Here is an 18,086-nt window from a genome sequence, read left to right on the forward strand (position 1 = left end):
TGCTGCATCGACAATATGGCAAAACGACCTTTTGGCGAAAATTTTTATACTGATTAAATTTAGAACACTGTTTTAAAATTTAGTATTGTAGCTCATATGGCGCTAATAATAGATTTGCATAGGCCTGAATGACCTTACGTTTTAAATTTCAGGTTTATCGCCCCAGGTTAAGTGTCTAGGTCACGTTAAGGTCCTCAAAAAGGTCAAGGCGCAAATTTCATTATTTTATTAGGTAAAGCAAACCTGTACAACCTTAAGTTTTAAATTTGAAGTGGAATGCTTAACATTAATATTTATTTCGCCAATTCAGCTTTTTGACAAAATGGGTTTCGCTGAAAGTTTTCTGTTGTGGTATTTTGCCGCTTGTGGAAAATGAGCAAAGTAAGGTCCCTTTTCATGGAGACAGCCACATATTATGTACATATGTACATAAGATGTGTGTATTTACAATGGACAGTAACGATACATACATTAGGAATGAAATTCGTGAGATAAATAGTAATATGTATGGTCTCAAACTGATCAATTGCTTGTTATTCATCATATTTATGCTCGGAAGCCATTAATTCAGTATTGATGCGTGCATCTCTAAATGCCTAAGATGGACATAAATAAATATACACACACATATATCCATTGTAATAAAGTCTAAAGTTTATACTATATATACATACTTGAAGTAAGTTAAGTACACACAGGTTTTTGGGGTCATATGATCAAATTAACCTAAAAGTATTTATACATACAAAACCACCCCAACCTTAATGGTCACGAGTTTAGTCTTCCTACATTTACGAACATTTGAAAAGCTATGAGGTATATGCATCCGTATGTACATACGTATGTATCTATGTAAATCAGATGAGACAGTTAATTTGATAACATATTTCATGTCAGGATCAATATCGACCCGCTAAAAACTTCGCATAAGTATGATTGATGACATATTAAACTTCGCTTTACATATAATCTTCTCCATCGCGACACTTTAAGCTCGACGTGTCGTGAAGAAATAAGTACACACTAGTAAATATAAATACATACATATGTAATTTAAATGTTTTGCATATCGATCAGTTCACTAATATTAAGTGAACTTCGATAAATATTGAGGAAAAGCTGACTATCTAAATACTTGGATAAGTTTAAAATTACAGTTTTGCATGTGAAAAATGAGTCACTTGATGGAAATTCGGCACAACAAAATTCCGACGTTGTCTCCGCAGTGTATTTTAAGTTGTTAAGGATTAGTGGTAGTGTAAAGCTAATGTTATAAATTTTGCGAATCAGAATAATAATCACGATGGACTACTGCTGCAGCCAAAGTGGGTGTGACGACTGTGACGAAATTTGTGGAAAATCAACCTGGGTATTTTTCTGTTGTTGTGAACACAACTGGTGTTGCGATTATCGTAAGAATACACACACAAGGAACAATTGTATCAATACATTATTTTCAAATTATTTAGGAGGCTTTGTTTCACAGGTCCTCCGCTCAGACGTGTACATGATGATGTGATTAGAACACAACCATCGGGGAAAAAAGAGGATGAGCCGAATTAACTATTACCGCGATAAATTGGTCCATTTTTAATTTAATGACATAAAATTGTTTGATTTGTAGAAAGAATTTCTGAAAGAATTATTGAATTAAACTATAGGGGAAATTAAGCATTCGTCTCTGCTTGTGCATGTGAATACGTGTATTTATCGATTTACAACAGTTAATATGCATATTTGCATGCAAATGCAAACATGTTAGTCTAATGCAACTATAAGTTGAAGTTTGAAATATGCAAGTTGTTTATATTTCTTGTGACATATTTAGAACATGCATGAAACAATTAATTAGTATATACTTACATACATATATACATATCGATCAGTTCACTAATATTAAGTGAACTTTGATAAATATTGAGGAAAAGCTGACTATATACATACTTGAATACATAAGTTTAAAATAACAACTTTGCATGTGAAAAATGAGTCACTGGATGGAAATTTGTCACAACAATATTCCGACGTTACCGTCTCAGTGCATATTAAATTATTAAGGATTAGTGGTAGACAGAAAAATAATACGTAGCTTAAATATATAGCTTAGGCTGGGGAACAAAGCTAATGTTATAAATTTTACGATAATTTCTATTTAAGAATCAGAATAATAATCACGATGGACTACTATAGCAGTCCAAGTGAGTGTGACGACTGTTGCGAAATTTGTGGTAAATCAACCTGGGTGTTTTTCTGTTGTGAATACGACTGGTGTTGCGATAATCGTAAGAATATACATACACGAAGAAAAATTGTAGTAGTGCATTATTTTCAAATTACTTACGAGGGTACATGAATACATACTTTATTTTACAGGTCCTCCGGTCACACGTGTAAACGCTGATGTGATTAGAACGCAACCAACAGGGAAAAAAGAAGATGAGCCGAATTAACTATTACCGAGAGAAATTGGTCGTTTTTTAATTTGATGGCATAAAATTATTTGATTTGTTTAAAGAATTTCTGAAATAAAGAATTATTGAATTAAACTATAGGAGAAATCAGGCATTCTGAATACGTGTATTTATCTATTTATAACAGTTATAACTAATATGCATGTTTCCATCTACATATGTACATGCTGTGTAGGAATGAGAAATAACGGTATAGTGCAAAAATTTGGTGACCCCGGTCTCCATCGAAGGAAACATTTCCCGGTATAGCCCCAGACGTACTCCTTTGTACTACGCGACCACCATATCAATGCACCCGTCAAATCTCACTCATACTTTTCTTCCCCACAGCTGGTCTAGTGAAACTAAATATCTACAAGTTCAAATTTGAAATATATATGTAAGTTGTTTAATTTCTCGTATAGAAATTCTATTTTTATTTTACGATTTTTATTTTGTAATGGGTTTTCGCCAATGGTTTTTGCGTACACATACATACGTAATTCAATTAGCTCTGACACATGTACATGTATTAAAGCATAACAGACATATTGCATCTATGTAAAGTATAAGTAATTTCTAAGAGTAAGAGGTGTATGTATCGCAAGTTCAAGACAAGGCATGTCAACGAAACTGCATCAGAATAATGAATAGTGTGAAGATTTGCTGGAAGACCTACACAAATAAATATTATGTGCATGCACAAATATTTCATGAAATATCTCATTTCAAGATGCATAAATAATTTGTAATAAGTTAAAGTGAAATACATAAATTTATACTTACCCCCAAAATCAAAGCGTTGTTCAACTTCACGTAATTATTAAAGGACACCTCGGTGGGATTGGCTGTCAACAAGTTGTAAACCTGACGTAGCTAAGAGATAAAAAAACTTTCAGTACAGCTTTGCATAGCCCGAACCAGGATTTATTAGCAAACGTTTTCGTCAGCTATGAAATTGTCTGAATATTTTCCACTGTGACTCCAGCACTTTGCATGAATTAGCTTCAGCTCAGCCAAAAAAAAAATCAAGTTTTACTTTAGACTTCAGGATTATATATCTACTCGGTCAATGCTTTCTAGAGTAATTGACAAAGAGACAGACCGGCATACGGATGGACGGACATGACAATTACACAAGCCCTGGTTCTGGCTGGATGAACATTAATCTTAGTAATTTAATATTTCAAATAAAAACCATGAATGCAAAAACGTACCTCCGAAAAATACTCGGTTCCGTATGTGCCAAGTTTTGACTGCAATTCCTCATTCTTCAGCAGAGATGCAATCTCCATTTCCTGTTAGTCACAAACACAATTATTAATATATCGCTGGGGCATAATTTAACCGACTTATCCTGTAATCTCATTTACATATTTCGATTTTTATTTACTTAGCATATACTTGAAGGAAGACCCGTAAAATAAGTATATTGTGATATTTATGCAAATGAGATGACACGATTTTTTGGAAGAACAGCATACAAATCTGGCTGTCACTCACTCACCTCCTTCGTTATTGTCACTGCCATCCAAATTTTTGCGACGAGTCGACTTATCCCCAGCAATGGCCAGATTGAGGTAAACGCAATCATGATTAAATCCCCCACGCTATTTTCAATAGACCGATCGCTTAAAACGGTCACCAGGATGAAGAACGACCCACCCGTGGAATACATCGTCATGAAGATCGAGAGGAGTTCTTGAGGTGCTAAAAACTCACCGCAACGTTTCGCTTGTAATCGCAACTTAACTAGAATCAGGTGAATTTTTCGAATCGGTACTTCGTTTTGTCCTTCGTTCAAGTTTTTCTCAAGAAAACTGCGCACCTATAAAAAAGTGCCAACCATGTTTAAAAAAGTTAGTGTAGGACTTTGAATGCCTCATCACCAAAATCATCAAACTCAATACATGTTTAATCATTTCTCGGCTCTGGGAATTTATCTTGACATTCTAGACTGCAAATTTGAAGTCAGAAAGTTTCGCTAATAGGGTGGCGGTGAGGTTTCTTAATTAAGACAAGTCAGTTCCAATTAGTTCCTATTTTTCTGAAGACTCGAGATCCCCGCATTCAAAAAACTGTCAAAATCTGGAGTGTGTATTTTGTTTAAATTGACAACGACTTCCTCCACAAATTTGTCGCCCATAATTTTAAAATAGGACCCCAGAGCCGAGAAATTATTTAAGATGTGCTGATTTTGAAGATGAGTCATTGAGTCGGAGGGGCCGTTCATAAATTATGTAACGCAAAAATCTCAACTTTCTAGACCCCCTCCCCCCGTTAACCTGCAACAAATAGGCACGATATAACTGGAGCCTTAGACCCTCCTTCTTCGTGCTACATAATTTATGAATGGTTCTTTTACGTTGAAAAAAATTGAGTGAGTCCATAATTTCAAGAAATTTTAAAAACCTGTCGGAACTCGACTTGCAAACATTTCAGCATAATTAGCGTCTGTGAGTCTTCCACAGCGTAACAGGTGTGAGGCAGGTATCCGTAGAGTATGGCTAATACGGAATTAATAGGATATCCGACATCAAATCGCGACAGGGTTACCATGCTTGCAAAAATCAGGGTTGGTATGAGTTCAAAGAACGGAATAAAATAGTGGAGAAAGTATTGTATTTTTATTTTATCCCGACCAAAACCCATTTTTTGCATGGTATCCTCAATGTCATTCCAATTATTTAGCAATTTTGATAACTCGGGTGCTTTAATGAAAGCGATTAAGTAATCAATTGTTGAGATGACAACGTACAGCGAACTGATGGACGTGATCAACCCGTAAGAAAATGCAGAGACGTGATTTTGTACGTTGTAAACAAGTTTCAATTTTGGTGGCGGCCAACTGTGTAATTCAATTACAAAATTATCAGAAATTATACTTACAATGGGGACGCAAACCATGTTCAACCCAGATTATTTTTTGACTTTCTTAGTGCGGAAGAGTAATTCTTTAGAAACAATATGTAGTGCCGTACTAGCACTGGTACGAAAAATTCAGCAAGTCCTGGGCGCCGCAAGTTCGCGAAAAAGCGCAACTTTTAGGAAAATCTTACCTTTTCGCTAACTTGCTGAATTTTTCGTATCTGCACAAGTGCCGCACTAAAAGTTGTTTCCATATAGTTGCTATTTCGAACTAACATGGCCAAAAAATAATCTGCATTATTGTAGTTGCGTCCCCATTGTTATAAGATTGCAATTCAAATTAAGCCAGTTTCAGCAACGCTAATGAATCGGATTTTTTTTTACTACACTCTTAGAAATCCAGTATTAAAATAATACCAAGCGATATTCATTCATGACTTCAACAGTGTTATTGATGAGTAACACTGTGTAGTAATAGCTTGGTATTAGAGTTTTACCACATCGGTAGCAAATTTTTGCAGACCGCTATAATTTTAACACAAATGGTAGCAATTTGAGTACCAGAAAATCACTACCTGCCTGACTTTACCAGATTTCTAACAGTGTAGTGATCATATTTACTCACATTCCGCTCCCTTGAAATAAGTCATGCTTAAGAAAGTTGCCATATTGTAGGTGCACAATTGATAAAGCGATATGCAAAAATAGCGCGACAATTACAGAAAACACAAATGATACGCTACACACTTCGAATTTGAATCTGATTTGTTTCTTGTCCCGAACACGTTCAAAAGTCAAAGGACACCGGGAAAGGAATCGGGTCAGCTTAAAAAATGGGATGACCTGATAAGTCAAACCAGGTGGTTGGGGTGGAAGAAATTTTTTTACGGGGAGGAATTTCAAAGGAAATATATGCTCCATAAGGATTGGAGGATGGTTGGATTTGATGGAAGTTTGGAGTTGAATGTACGGAAAAGCATGTAAAAGTATTTCTAATAAAAATATATGTATTTCAGCTAATTGATCATCGATTAATTGATCGATATAAAGAATAATGAAAGCAGCTAGGCGTGGTTCGAAAAGAATTGATGTCTTTTTGCCTTTTGCAATGTAAATAAGTACTTGTTTGTAAGATTATTATTTTGTGTATTTACTTATTTACACATACATAAGTCAAACACATGGGTTTTAGTGTGAATTGGATTAAATGTTTTATCAGTTTAATTAGTTAATTAGTTCATAAATACTAAACTATACAAAATTATCATAAGCTTTTTACCCACACATTTCATAGGGTAAAGATATGAAAGGAAATTGTAATTTGCTTCGGATGTTTTTTCTAAATATACGGATCCGCGAATAACCCGTTCCACCTTTCGCTACATATACCCCTATGCAATTCATATCAAATTTTTACAACCGTAATCAGTTTATGAAGATTAGAAATTGACTATTTTTTTCAGAGATTTACTAAAACTAAAATCGACTACTGTTCCATGAAATAAATATAGATATGCACCGGAAATTACCTGAGTTTAATAAATTTAGCAATAAACCGCACAAAATTTTGTACCCAACCACCGGATGGACACAAATATATCTACCAGAAAATTAATTAAGGTAGTTTACATTCTGGTTGCAATATCCCGTAGAAATTTTGAAATTAAGACAATTTTTATTAAACTTCAAATAAATATATCCGAGACATGTATAACGTTGAAAGGAGGAAGCTGAAGATTAGCCTGCGTTCAAGGGAAAACAGGTATATTTACAGCTGTTGTTGATGGAAGATCAGTTACGACAGCTTCTGTTGAAGGAAGATCAGTCACTACATCCGTTGTTGAAGGAAGATCAGTCACTACAGCGGTTGTTGAAGGAAGATCAGTTACGACAGCTGTTGTTGAAGGCAGGTCAGTCACTGCAGCGGTTGTTGAAGGAAGGTCGGTTACTACCCCTGTTGTTGAAGGGAGGTCGGTTACGATAGCTGTTGTTGAAGGAACATCAGATACGACACCGGTTGTTGAAGGAACATCAGTTATGACACCGGTTGTTGAAGGAAGGTCAGTCACGATAGCGGTTGTTGAAGGAAGGTCAGATACGACAGCTGTTGAAGGAAGGTCAGTTACGACAGCTGTTGTTGAAGGAACATCAGATACGACACCGGTTGTTGAAGGAACATCAGTTATGACACCGGTTGTTGAAGGAAGGTCAGTCACGATAGCGGTTGTTGAAGGAAGGTCAGATACGACAGCTGTTGAAGGAAGGTCAGTTACGACAGCTGTTGTTGAAGGAACATCAGTTACGACAGATGTTGTTGAAGGAAGGTCAGACACGCCGGCTGTCGTGCTTATGTTCTGCGCTGCGGGACTGGTCGAGGGAATCGCGGTTGTCGAATATGGTCGTCTCGTTGGCCTGTTGTGCCACGGTCGATATGGTGGTCGAATTCCCCACTGTGGTCGGTTGCCCCAAGAATTTCCGAATCCATTATTATTGCCCCACCCACCGTTTGGCCGCCCATTTTGCAAACCCCAACCATTAGGACGATTGTTTTGAGAAATCCAACTTCCGTTTGGCCTGTTATTGCCCCAACCGTTTCCCACCCCTTGCTGATTACCCCATCCTCCCCCTGTGCTCATATTCCATCTTCCACCTCCAAAGTGCTTAATACCCTTGCTCGGTTTTTCGCCATCTAACACAATATGTAAATATATGCATAAATAAATAAAGGCAAAATATTCAAGTGCCCTCGCTCGAAAAATTTGAGATGTCATTTCCCATAAGAATTTTAGCCAAAAATACTTACCTGAAAACCCATGGGGAACGGTTCCAGCCGAGACGGCTGCTACAAGCGTTGCAGCTACGATAAAAAAGATCTTCATGTTTCCAGGTTAGGATCGAGATTTAATCTGCTCACGTCAAAATGACATGAAGGCTTTATATTGTTATCGTTAGTGGCGGTGGAATTTCCAATTATTTAACCAATTATAAATCATGACCATATGTACCCGAACCAGATAAAGTTCAACTTTATAATTAGTCTATTTTGTTCACATATGGTGCTATTGCTCAAAATAAGAATCTAAAATCATACATCTGTCGTTTGCGTCAACAATTATAATTTAAAGTCTGCATTACAATGATATATTTTCAATTAAATTAGACCAGCATTTGTGGTCTGGTTTTATTCCAGGAAATATTAAACCCGAAATTTCAAATATTTATATGCATGCATGTATGTATTCAGTAGGTTGCATATATTTGAACTTTCAAGCGTGTCATACATTGGATGCATGGCTTATGTATTATTGGACTAAGCTATTCATTAATGGCACACTAAATTTTACATAAAGTCTGCTTCTCAACTAAACAAAATTCACAGTATTTATGACTCATGGATGGAAGCGGTTTGATCTAGGATGTATTAAATTCATCTGCAAAATATGTATATACATACGTACACATATATGTAATTATACACTTTATTTAAATTATTTGAGGCATTTGAGATAAGATTTACACGAATTTTTATTCTCTATGTATATGTATGTACATCTATGACTAATCTTTTATTTCCGAGAATCAATTTATAACTGGGATGACTTTCACACAAATTTCGTGCTTACATACATACATAGTCTTCGGTTTATCTATGAACGTTGTACGTACATACATACACAAAATACTATTCATGAACTCGGAGACTTGTATTTAAATAGATATTCTGGACAAATGGATTTTATGTGGGATAAGTACATCTATAAGTTACATAGATGTTATTTGTAAAATATCATGCAAGACCAGTCCAAATTAAAAAAAAGTAGATACACAATTAACAAAGATGTAACATTTGTGAGCCTTGTTCATGGAATATCAGCAAGGTTTTTGCACTTGGAAGGATTGTGCCTTGTGATTAATTTGTTGCAAATGCATTAGTAGCACCAAATTAATCTCCCAAATTAGCAACCCCCAAGTGCAAAATCCCTGGAATATCACAATACATATTAGCCGGACCACGTAAGAGCAGGACAGCGAGCAGACAAATGTGCAGTGGAAACCATTGACCGTCCGTAAGAAATACATGGCGGTGGTGCACCACTGGTCTCCCATGTCTTTCTTACGGACGGTAAATAGTTTCCACTGCACATTTGTCTGCTCGCTGTCCTGCTCTTACGTGGTCCGGCTAATATATGGCATATATTAGCCGGACCGGATAATAAACAACAGCATATATTATATGCTGTTGTTTATTATGCACTATGTCCTCCATCCAATAGGGAGGGTGCACAAATAAATTGATAAGTAGTATGTAGGTACAAACATACATACGTCAGTTTACAAAATTTTGCCAAAACCTGTCACGTGCTTTATGTACGAGCCTTCATCAGGTTATACTAGCTGTAGAATTTAATTATACATAATAAACAACCTGGACAATGCATGTATGTATGTATGTATGTATGTAGCTGCTTGATAATTTTCTTGAGTGAGAGGGTTAAATAAATCCCAAAGTTCATATCTCAAAAACCAGTACACAATACTTGGAAATGATTTGCATACCTGTCTTTGGCGTTACCTATATCATGAAAAAGATTTTCCCATGCCTCGGATTAATCTCGTATTCGTGTGTCAACGTCGGTCATTTCTCAATCGCAAATACCATCACAGTTTGTCATTAGTCTCGCCGGGTCGAACTTTGTCACAATGGTTTCCTCAAATTTGATCCAAATTTACATAATTTTCATCCTCACGACTCAAAATATTTCCAATTCGTTAAAACTAACAAGTTTCAAAAATTATGCCGTACAATCAATAACATTTAAATCGTCACGTTTCGTCACCCCGGAAAAAATAAAGCCTCCATTACACCACGACCTGCTCAATCGCCATTTAATCGAACATGGACGACTCTACTTGAATTATCACCATGGAAACGCGTCTATCCCTGTGCAGGCCACCAATTTCATGTCCAGACTTAACCAAGACATCAAATATTTAATACCCACAAAAGGATTTACTGACACTGTGTTTAACGCGTATAAAAACCATCACAACCTCGTCATCCGTCCCGACGATGTGTGGATTGCCATCCTGGTCCAATTCTCGTACTACGTGAACGCCCATGCAGAACAATTGCGGACAAAATTTGTGAATTTTACGGACAAGAAAGAACTCCATGTAGTATTTCCCCTTCCCGTTCACCTCGTCCCGATAGATGAATTTATTAACAGAACGGTCGACCAAATTAGAGAAAACGTGAACGAAAATGTTGTAGACTGGATAATGCCCAATTTTACGACCACCACGCCGGATGACATGGTAACAGCGGGAGCAGTGATGATGTCTACATTGCAGTCGTATTTTGAATATAACCTCGTCTCGATTATGTGCGGCATCCCAGAAATAACTTTATTGGGAAGTTTGGAAGATTGGCGAGAAATTAGGGCGAAAGTGGGGCACCTTGAGAAGTATGAGCTTCCGGGGGGTCAGAAAATTAAAGAGTGGGTCATTTTACTTCGAGAAGTGGTCGACAACTTTATCCAAGTCAAGGAAACGGGCAGAATTGATTACACGTTTTGGGAAAGCATTGCCCGCCATTATTCCCAACAAGGTTGCGGCGGGCCCGGGGAAACATACTTAAATGGGTGGATAACAGTATTTAGCGTGTTTAATGAAAAAGGGGAGTGGCAAACTAATCGGGATAAAAATCAAAACTTTATAAGTCAAAGACATTTTACTGACAAATGTGACAAAGAGGATAAGAATTTTAATTATCACAACCCTACTATCACGAGGAAACCTAGATTTGCGAATCGCTGGCCAACCCTGGATGTGGATAAATTGACTCCGGGGGTTGTAAGTGCACCGATTGTAATTACAGACGAGTATGCAAAGGATTTACCAAAGTATAATGCCACCCTTTATGCGGGCCATGTCGGATATGGAGTGAGATTGGATGGCGTCACGATGGAACCTTTGGTCGGGTGGATGTTCACCGTGGTGGGGACAGCACCTCAGTATTTGAAAGCGTGGCAATCAAGCAAACCTCACTGGGTGGAGGGACGAATGGGTGGAGAATAAAAATGTAAAAGAAGCTTCTCTGTTTTACAAATCTGCAGATTTTAAATTTCGGTTAATAGAGCAAAAATAAATAAATGTCACTTTAGCAAGTAGTTTGATTACACTGTATTTTACATATTTCACGTGAGTTTTATTTGCATTGTGTTTGTATGCAAGTGCGTTTTTATACGATAATCTACCCTAGCATTGCTACATACAACTCTGAACTTTAGACATATATTTCATTTTTCATATTGGGCTAATTCAACATGTGCATACTAGCATATATACATATGTACCCTTCACATACATATGTATTTACATATTGGCCATCACTTGTCACAAAATTTCCGAGATTTTGCAAAGCTTTTTACTGGAAAAAAATGAGGTTTTGTGGAAAATTGAATGGGGATTTTTTTCATCGCAAAATTTGTCCTTCGTAAATTGTATGTAATTTAAGATTGAACGTTCATAGGCAAAGTGAACTACTACTCCTGGTAAATACATTCATGAACATGTCATCTACACAAACACAACTATGTATGATGTCGCCAAAAGTAGCATTTAATGAATCGCAATTAGTAGATTGCACGTAAGAGCGACCAAATTATCCAGACTGGTTATGAGGATGGAATTTTCGAATGTGTATACCGCCCCCGCCGCGCATTTTATACTGCGACAAGACCGCTTAAATCGCTCCATGGCACGGCTTCCTTTCCTCAACTTCCACGCCTGGATGAGCCGCTTTGACTCCGAGTTGACGCGGCCGGCCAGCGCGAGTGGGGACATGGCCTCGTACCCACATCTGACTCCGCACGAGGGGAAGAAAAAATTCCCCCGGAGGTCGAGATGCCAGAGTCGGACCGTGCCGAAAAGTAGGAGGGCGAGGACGATGAAAAGCATGGTGGGGAATGCGGTGAGGTAGAGTTCCACCGAGTAGTTCAGAGTGAGAGCGATCAGCTCGACGGCGCGGTATTTAAACAGATCGTTGTACCGGTGAATGATAGCGTGCCTGGGGAAGATGAGACATTTACAGTTAGCGTTAGGCTCGATAAATCATCGCCAGAATCAGCACATTTTTAATAATTGACTCTGGAAATTTATTTTTAAATAAGTCTGGATGACAAATTTGTAAAACGGGTCGTGGCCAATTTTGAAAAAAATGTACATTCCAGATTTTGACTGTTTTTGAAGGAGATCTCCAGTTTAAGAAGCCTTCAGAAAAATTAGAATTCATAGAAACCGACTTATCTTAATTAAAAAAACTAATTCCATTAATCAGCAAATTTGTCATCCAGAATTTTAAAATAAATTCCCCGATCTGTGAAATTATTTAAAATGTTTAGGCTTTTTTTGACAATTTTGATGATGCGTCATCCAGCTTAACGTTAGCCACAAATCATGAGACTTATAATCATTTCGCGTAAACAAATACTTTACGAAGCATTTTGAACTTAAGTCGAAACCTCTTACCGAATTTTCTTCAGCTCCATAAAAATCCACGCCAATCCCAGAAATATTACGTTCCAATTGAACGACCAGCAGTAGAGCATGACCGTCACGCCGTAGAATTCTATACAAGAGAAGATGACCGCATAGAGAGGGGAGATCTCTTTCCGACCTTGGGTGCAGTTGGCGACGAGGGAGGAGAGGAATTGAGGCGCGCAAGGCTCGGAGGACACGACGGACGCGTGAAACAAGGGATTCACAAGGAGAAAACCGATCGAGATGTAGAAATAGATTGACAATTCGACTTGAGCAGGTTGGTCGGACACTTTGGAGTCGTTAGTGTCCTGTTTTTCCTTCAGGTCAACCGATTGTCGAAGGTGAGCCAGGATCGTGTTGGATAAGACCATCATATCCTTGCTAGAAAATTTTGGATTAAAATGGATAGTTAAAATAATTTTGGTCCTTATTTAAATTTAAGTATTTAAATATGTACACTGTTAGAAATTTGGTATAGTCACGCAACCAGGTATTGATTTCTCGGTATCAAAGTTGCTACCGCTTGGTATTAAAATTATACCTGCTCGTAAAAATTTACTATCGATATAGTAAAATTTTAATGCGGAGCTATTACTACACGGTGACCAATGCGATTTTGGTAAAGTCATACAATACCGCTTGGTATTATTTGTATACTGGATTTCTAAGAGTGTATATACGAATTTTGACCCACCCGAGTAGATGGTATTGCAAGAGGAGGACGGACGTAAAGGAGTAAGCCCCTGCCCAGATGAAATGCAGAATTTTGATCATCAAAGGCAACTTAACGCCCAGGTTGAGAATTAGTCTAGATACGACGAAAATGTTCATCATCACGATGTAGAGGACATGGAGATAATAGTAGTTGGCAGCTTTTCTCCCCTTCATAATTTGACGCTCCTTGTCCCACTCAAATGCTGCAAGATTAATTTATGGTTTAAATTTTGGAAGTGTATGGAAAATTCCTATACGTTATTTCTACTGGTAATGACGGCAATCGCGAAAATTGCAAAGCATTTTCTACTTGTTTTGGCAATTTCTAAATTATACTTTGTCTATTTCCTAAGAATAAATATCTGAAAATCTGTGATTCATCAATTTCAGTAATTACTCGCCGTGACTCCTACATATTTCTTCATGACCATTGGTCATAATTACTAAAAAGCATTCTCAACACGTTAAAGCACATTCTAGCAGGGTTTTAGCTGGTAGTTGTTTTCCATTTGATGTAGTCAAAATTAGTTTAAATTCGTCAACAAAATTCGCTAATTAAATTAATTGATAGGTAACCAAACTGATAATAAGCAATGTCAGACAACCTTGATTTGTCCTTTGACTGCAAAACAGATCTCATTAACCTTGGATGATGGGGACATTGTCCCTGCCCCGCACTTCTAGGGTCATTCTTAGGATTAGCATCATACATGGATAAGTACATATACTTATTTCTCCAAATCAAAACGAAATTGAATTAAATTGTTACACCCGCTGCTGAAATTGTGGCAAGTATTGTATGTACTTGTAAATTTCCTTACATACGTTCTTATGTATGCCGCCCTAAAGGTGGTTAGACCCACGTATGTATTTATGCTGATTTATACATGATGCCATTTAAACAAATTGAATTTCTCGGATCTCCTTTGCCGTTAGCTGTAAGCAAAAGAAAATTCGAATGACATACATATTCATATTCATCAGAAAATTAACATATTTCGGAAATAAGTACTAATAGAACTATTACTCTAATATTAATATTATATCACCTCCTATTAGTGAAAAACTAATAAACCACCTAATTCAATATTATAAAAAAACAGACTTTTCTTACGTATTAAATGAGTAGTACATCCAAACTGGAGGAACCAGTGTTGAATCTTGACAGCAGTTTTGGAAAACATGGTACCCTCGGTTTGTTGCAGATTCCACAAAAAATGGGCGATTCTTCTCCCCCACCTGATTATTCTTGGATAGACCAAAATCGGGATGAAGCTGATCCTCCCCTCCTCCCAGTCTGTGACGTCGGAGAAATGGACATGGTTAACGGAGAAAGTCGTGTGGTCAAGTGCAATAAATATTTAGTGGGGAAAAGTCAGAGATAAATTACTCACCTGTTATCTTGGATTTTGGTTAAATGCTTAATTTTTAGTTAATTGACTTTAGTTGTTCGTGACTACATAGTCGTGCCTTATTTTGGCGGTCACTATTTAATTTGCAGAGAGGACGATTGTATTATTGTATGAATTAATTATTTGGAACAGAGGCTAGTACATACATACGGTTTTAAGGTTTTCATTCATATATAGTTTTGTAAGAAAATGTGTATTTGTATCATGTAGAGACATGAGTGAGTTTGTAGATATGCAGTATTTCAAGCCCGTTTTACAATTAACTTGGTTTGACTACCGTTATTATCTTTTATAATTGTAGTCAAAGCTTAAATGGCACAAGTAATAACGTTGTCATCTAGAGACCATAAAGGTGAAAATTTCTCCGTGGATGGAGTACATGCGTGAAATCACATCTTATGATAATCAATAGTGATTTTCGGGCGTCAATACGATGGACATGAGAGCCTTATTTTTTGTGCATTTAAAATCGATTTAAAGTTTAAAAACGACTCGCAAATTCACTTTTACCATGCAATGCTAGTGCGAAACCATTATTTTAATATGTAAAAATCTATAACGCGTCAATTAAAACAAACTCGAGCGAGATCGGATAAGAAATAAAATGAAAAGCTTTTCCTGGTGGCATCTGGAACCAGTTACTTGTACTGGTTATTCATACTTATCATAAGTCCACGGTTTCCATTAGCAACCAGCACAATAGAAACATGTAAGACCTGCACTTACGCATGTATGTACGCAATATTACTTTATCATTCTTTGCAATTGATAAGGTATCAAATAATCATGGTATGCACGTATGTTGTGTACTCTTAGAAATCCAGTGACTTTATCAGATTTCTATGTAACAGTGTGTATATGCCTGTGATGTTGACGCATTTCTTAATTGTTATATAATCTACGAGGGAAATTAATTTGGTGTATATGTAGTCGCACATTTTAAAGCATGCTAGAAATTACTTAAATGCAGTCGATGAACTTTTGAGAATGATTAGGCATTTAAACATATCAGATTACCTAAGTTTTGCATCGCAGAGAAACCTTTCAAGCGATTGTATAGCACAGTGTCATATGTACGTTGTTTTTGTGATTCTATTTTCATGTTTTTATCTTACGCTTTATATTATACTTTGAATTACTTTGCCCTTTTATGTTCTAAGTCAACCATGTGTTTAATTTGTTTGGTTTTGCTTTTAGTTTTCCATGATGATTTAGGAAGCGTCACAACAATTACCACTACAACCACCATTATTACCCCTCTTTGCATACAAACACAGCCCAATTGTAGTAGTAAAAGCATTGTTCATGCAACAATTCCTATTTCAAATCAAGGTCATTGTCAAATTGATTGACCACTGTGAATATTAAATCTAACAATTTAAACGAAGCTTTTATTAGATGTATCATCCTGTAGCCTTTAAGTTTTTCATACATTTCGCTAAGAAGCATCCGTTTTGCTAATTGACGAGAAGAATTGAATTTTAAAAATTGTGTCATGTACAACATCCATAATTTATTCCCGTTGTGATAAGTTATTCGTTTGTTTTGTTTGTATTTGCGTTATAAACATGCAAAGAATAATAAAAACAAAGTAGCAGGAAATATTTATGTACAACTATAGGGCGACATGGACTTCATGAAAACTGACAAGGCGATGACGCCAGCGGTCTCGCTCCGATTTTGACGAAACCACGATAATTATGTAGCCCTAGATAAATAATTAAACACATGTTTTAGGATTTTTCATAATGCTCAATTTAAACGAAGTTGTATATATGATGGAAAACGTGAGCGAGAATTTGCGTTTTCACCGTGAAATTTTTCTCATAAGGGAGAAAAATACAAATTCTCGCGTAGTTTAATTTTGTTAAACTATTTTTAAATTTTAGTCAACTTTTTTATTTTACCACTAATTGTATTATAACAATTTGTAAGTTGATCCTGTTATTTCATTAGAGACATTAAGTACGTAACCCCCGTCGGGCTAATTTAGTCAGCGTTGAAATAGTTTTGTGAAACTCATTTTGGTGCAATTCGGACATCACATCGTTTCGTTTATACCAAAAATAACATGAGCCAGAGAGGTGTGTATTTATTTTGTAAAGATGTGCGATCATTAATTGGGGCAAAATTAATGATCGCAAGATATATTTATACGTAATTGTGGCACAGTAAATATGAAGCGAAATAAAAACCTGTGATCAATTTAAAATTGTTCGGTTTCATCCATTTAACATTTTCTGACGTTATATATTTATATATTTCTATTGGACTTATTTTTTCATCGAAAATTCAGAATATATGTAATTGCCAATCAAAAATACCATTAAGATCGCTATTATTTTCATGCAATGCTCACAAATATTTTATATGGATTTATTTTAGTAAGCATAAACGAGAGACTTTTTGTCAGTATATGCAGGAAGACTTAATATTCCGCTTTAGCTTCTTATGTAAGTATGGGACCATTATTTAAAAAAACAATAAAATCTAATTTGGGAGTAAATTATTTCTTGGTCGTGATGCCTCTTTGTAGCCACATCCGACATTGCATTTAGTCGGTTGGAGATTCCTACCTACCTCGGAGCAGTTGCTGCTGAGACAAATCGACGACGGTAGCTGCAGAATGTTGATTATAGTTTAAAGGATGTTCAATTTCGAATATCATTGAACTTTTTCGGCTTCAATTGTGGAGTCAATCCCCTACTTTTAAAGCCATTTACGAGGGGAAGACTTCGTCATGCAGGATGAAAATTGACGGTTGCGAAGAAATGCAATTAATAACACCGTTTTCGTGTATATAAATTATCCGTGACGGGTAGTCTGTGTTCGCATTTCGCGTTTCGGTAAATACCTACTTACAATACATAAATAAATAAATATAACAAAATTTATGCATTCAAAAATAAGTAAATAGTGGTAAACAATGAGATAAACATTCGTTTATTGCATACCCAAAACCAAATTACATGAAGGATTGTGTCGCTAATTACTGTTTATAATAGTACACAATCATTTAATAGTCCCTAAAATACCAGGGCGCATAAACTTTTTTGTTGTCCGTGGTTTCTCTTAAGGGGGTGATGCAGGGATGAGCATT

The 18,086-nt window shown here is 36.4% G+C and overlaps 2 protein-coding genes across 2 annotated transcripts; both read right to left on the reverse strand.

Moving 5' to 3' along the window:
- Nucleotides 1-2,672: 2,672 nt before the first annotated feature.
- Nucleotides 2,673-5,968, reverse strand: LOC118435611. Its single transcript, XM_035851912.1, has 7 exons — nucleotides 5,944-5,968; nucleotides 5,816-5,843; nucleotides 4,863-5,298; nucleotides 3,958-4,278; nucleotides 3,668-3,748; nucleotides 3,237-3,326; nucleotides 2,673-3,125 (listed from the first exon to the last, which is right to left on the reverse strand). Exons 1-7 carry the CDS (start codon nucleotides 5,966-5,968, stop codon nucleotides 3,075-3,077), a joined length of 1,032 nt encoding a protein of 343 aa, XP_035707805.1. The 3' UTR covers nucleotides 2,673-3,074.
- A 980-nt stretch (nucleotides 5,969-6,948) lies between these two features.
- LOC110850141 (hepatitis A virus cellular receptor 1) lies at nucleotides 6,949-8,281 on the reverse strand. The gene is made up of 2 exons (XM_022097623.2): nucleotides 8,122-8,281; nucleotides 6,949-8,007 (listed from the first exon to the last, which is right to left on the reverse strand). The coding sequence occupies exons 1-2, from the start codon at nucleotides 8,195-8,197 to the stop codon at nucleotides 7,067-7,069; spliced, it is 1,017 nt and encodes a 338-aa protein (XP_021953315.1). The 5' UTR covers nucleotides 8,198-8,281; the 3' UTR covers nucleotides 6,949-7,066.
- Between the last annotated feature and the right edge of the window lie 9,805 nt (nucleotides 8,282-18,086).

The sequence above is a fragment of the Folsomia candida genome, unplaced genomic scaffold (genome assembly GCF_002217175.1).
Source record: "Folsomia candida strain VU population unplaced genomic scaffold, ASM221717v1 Fcan01_Sc005, whole genome shotgun sequence".
Classification (NCBI taxonomy): Eukaryota; Metazoa; Arthropoda; class Collembola; order Entomobryomorpha; family Isotomidae; genus Folsomia; species Folsomia candida.

Bases quoted from the DNA above. Each gene is read 5' to 3' on its own strand.
- LOC118435611 (XM_035851912.1), bottom strand. From the start codon at position 5,968: ATGACTTATTTCAAGGGAGCGGAAT. The intron at 5,844-5,943 runs GTGAGTAAATAT...TTAAAATTATAG, and splicing joins TTATTTCAAGGGAGCGGAAT to CGGTCTGCAAAAATTTGCTA. The intron at 4,279-4,862 runs GTTTTTAAAATT...ACTTTTTTATAG, and splicing joins TGCAAGTCGAGTTCCGACAG to GTGCGCAGTTTTCTTGAGAA.
- LOC110850141 (XM_022097623.2), bottom strand. From the start codon at position 8,197: ATGAAGATCTTTTTTATCGTAGCTGCAACGCTTGTAGCAGCCGTCTCG. The intron at 8,008-8,121 runs GTAAGTATTTTT...ATATTGTGTTAG, and splicing joins CGTTCCCCATGGGTTTTCAG to ATGGCGAAAAACCGAGCAAG.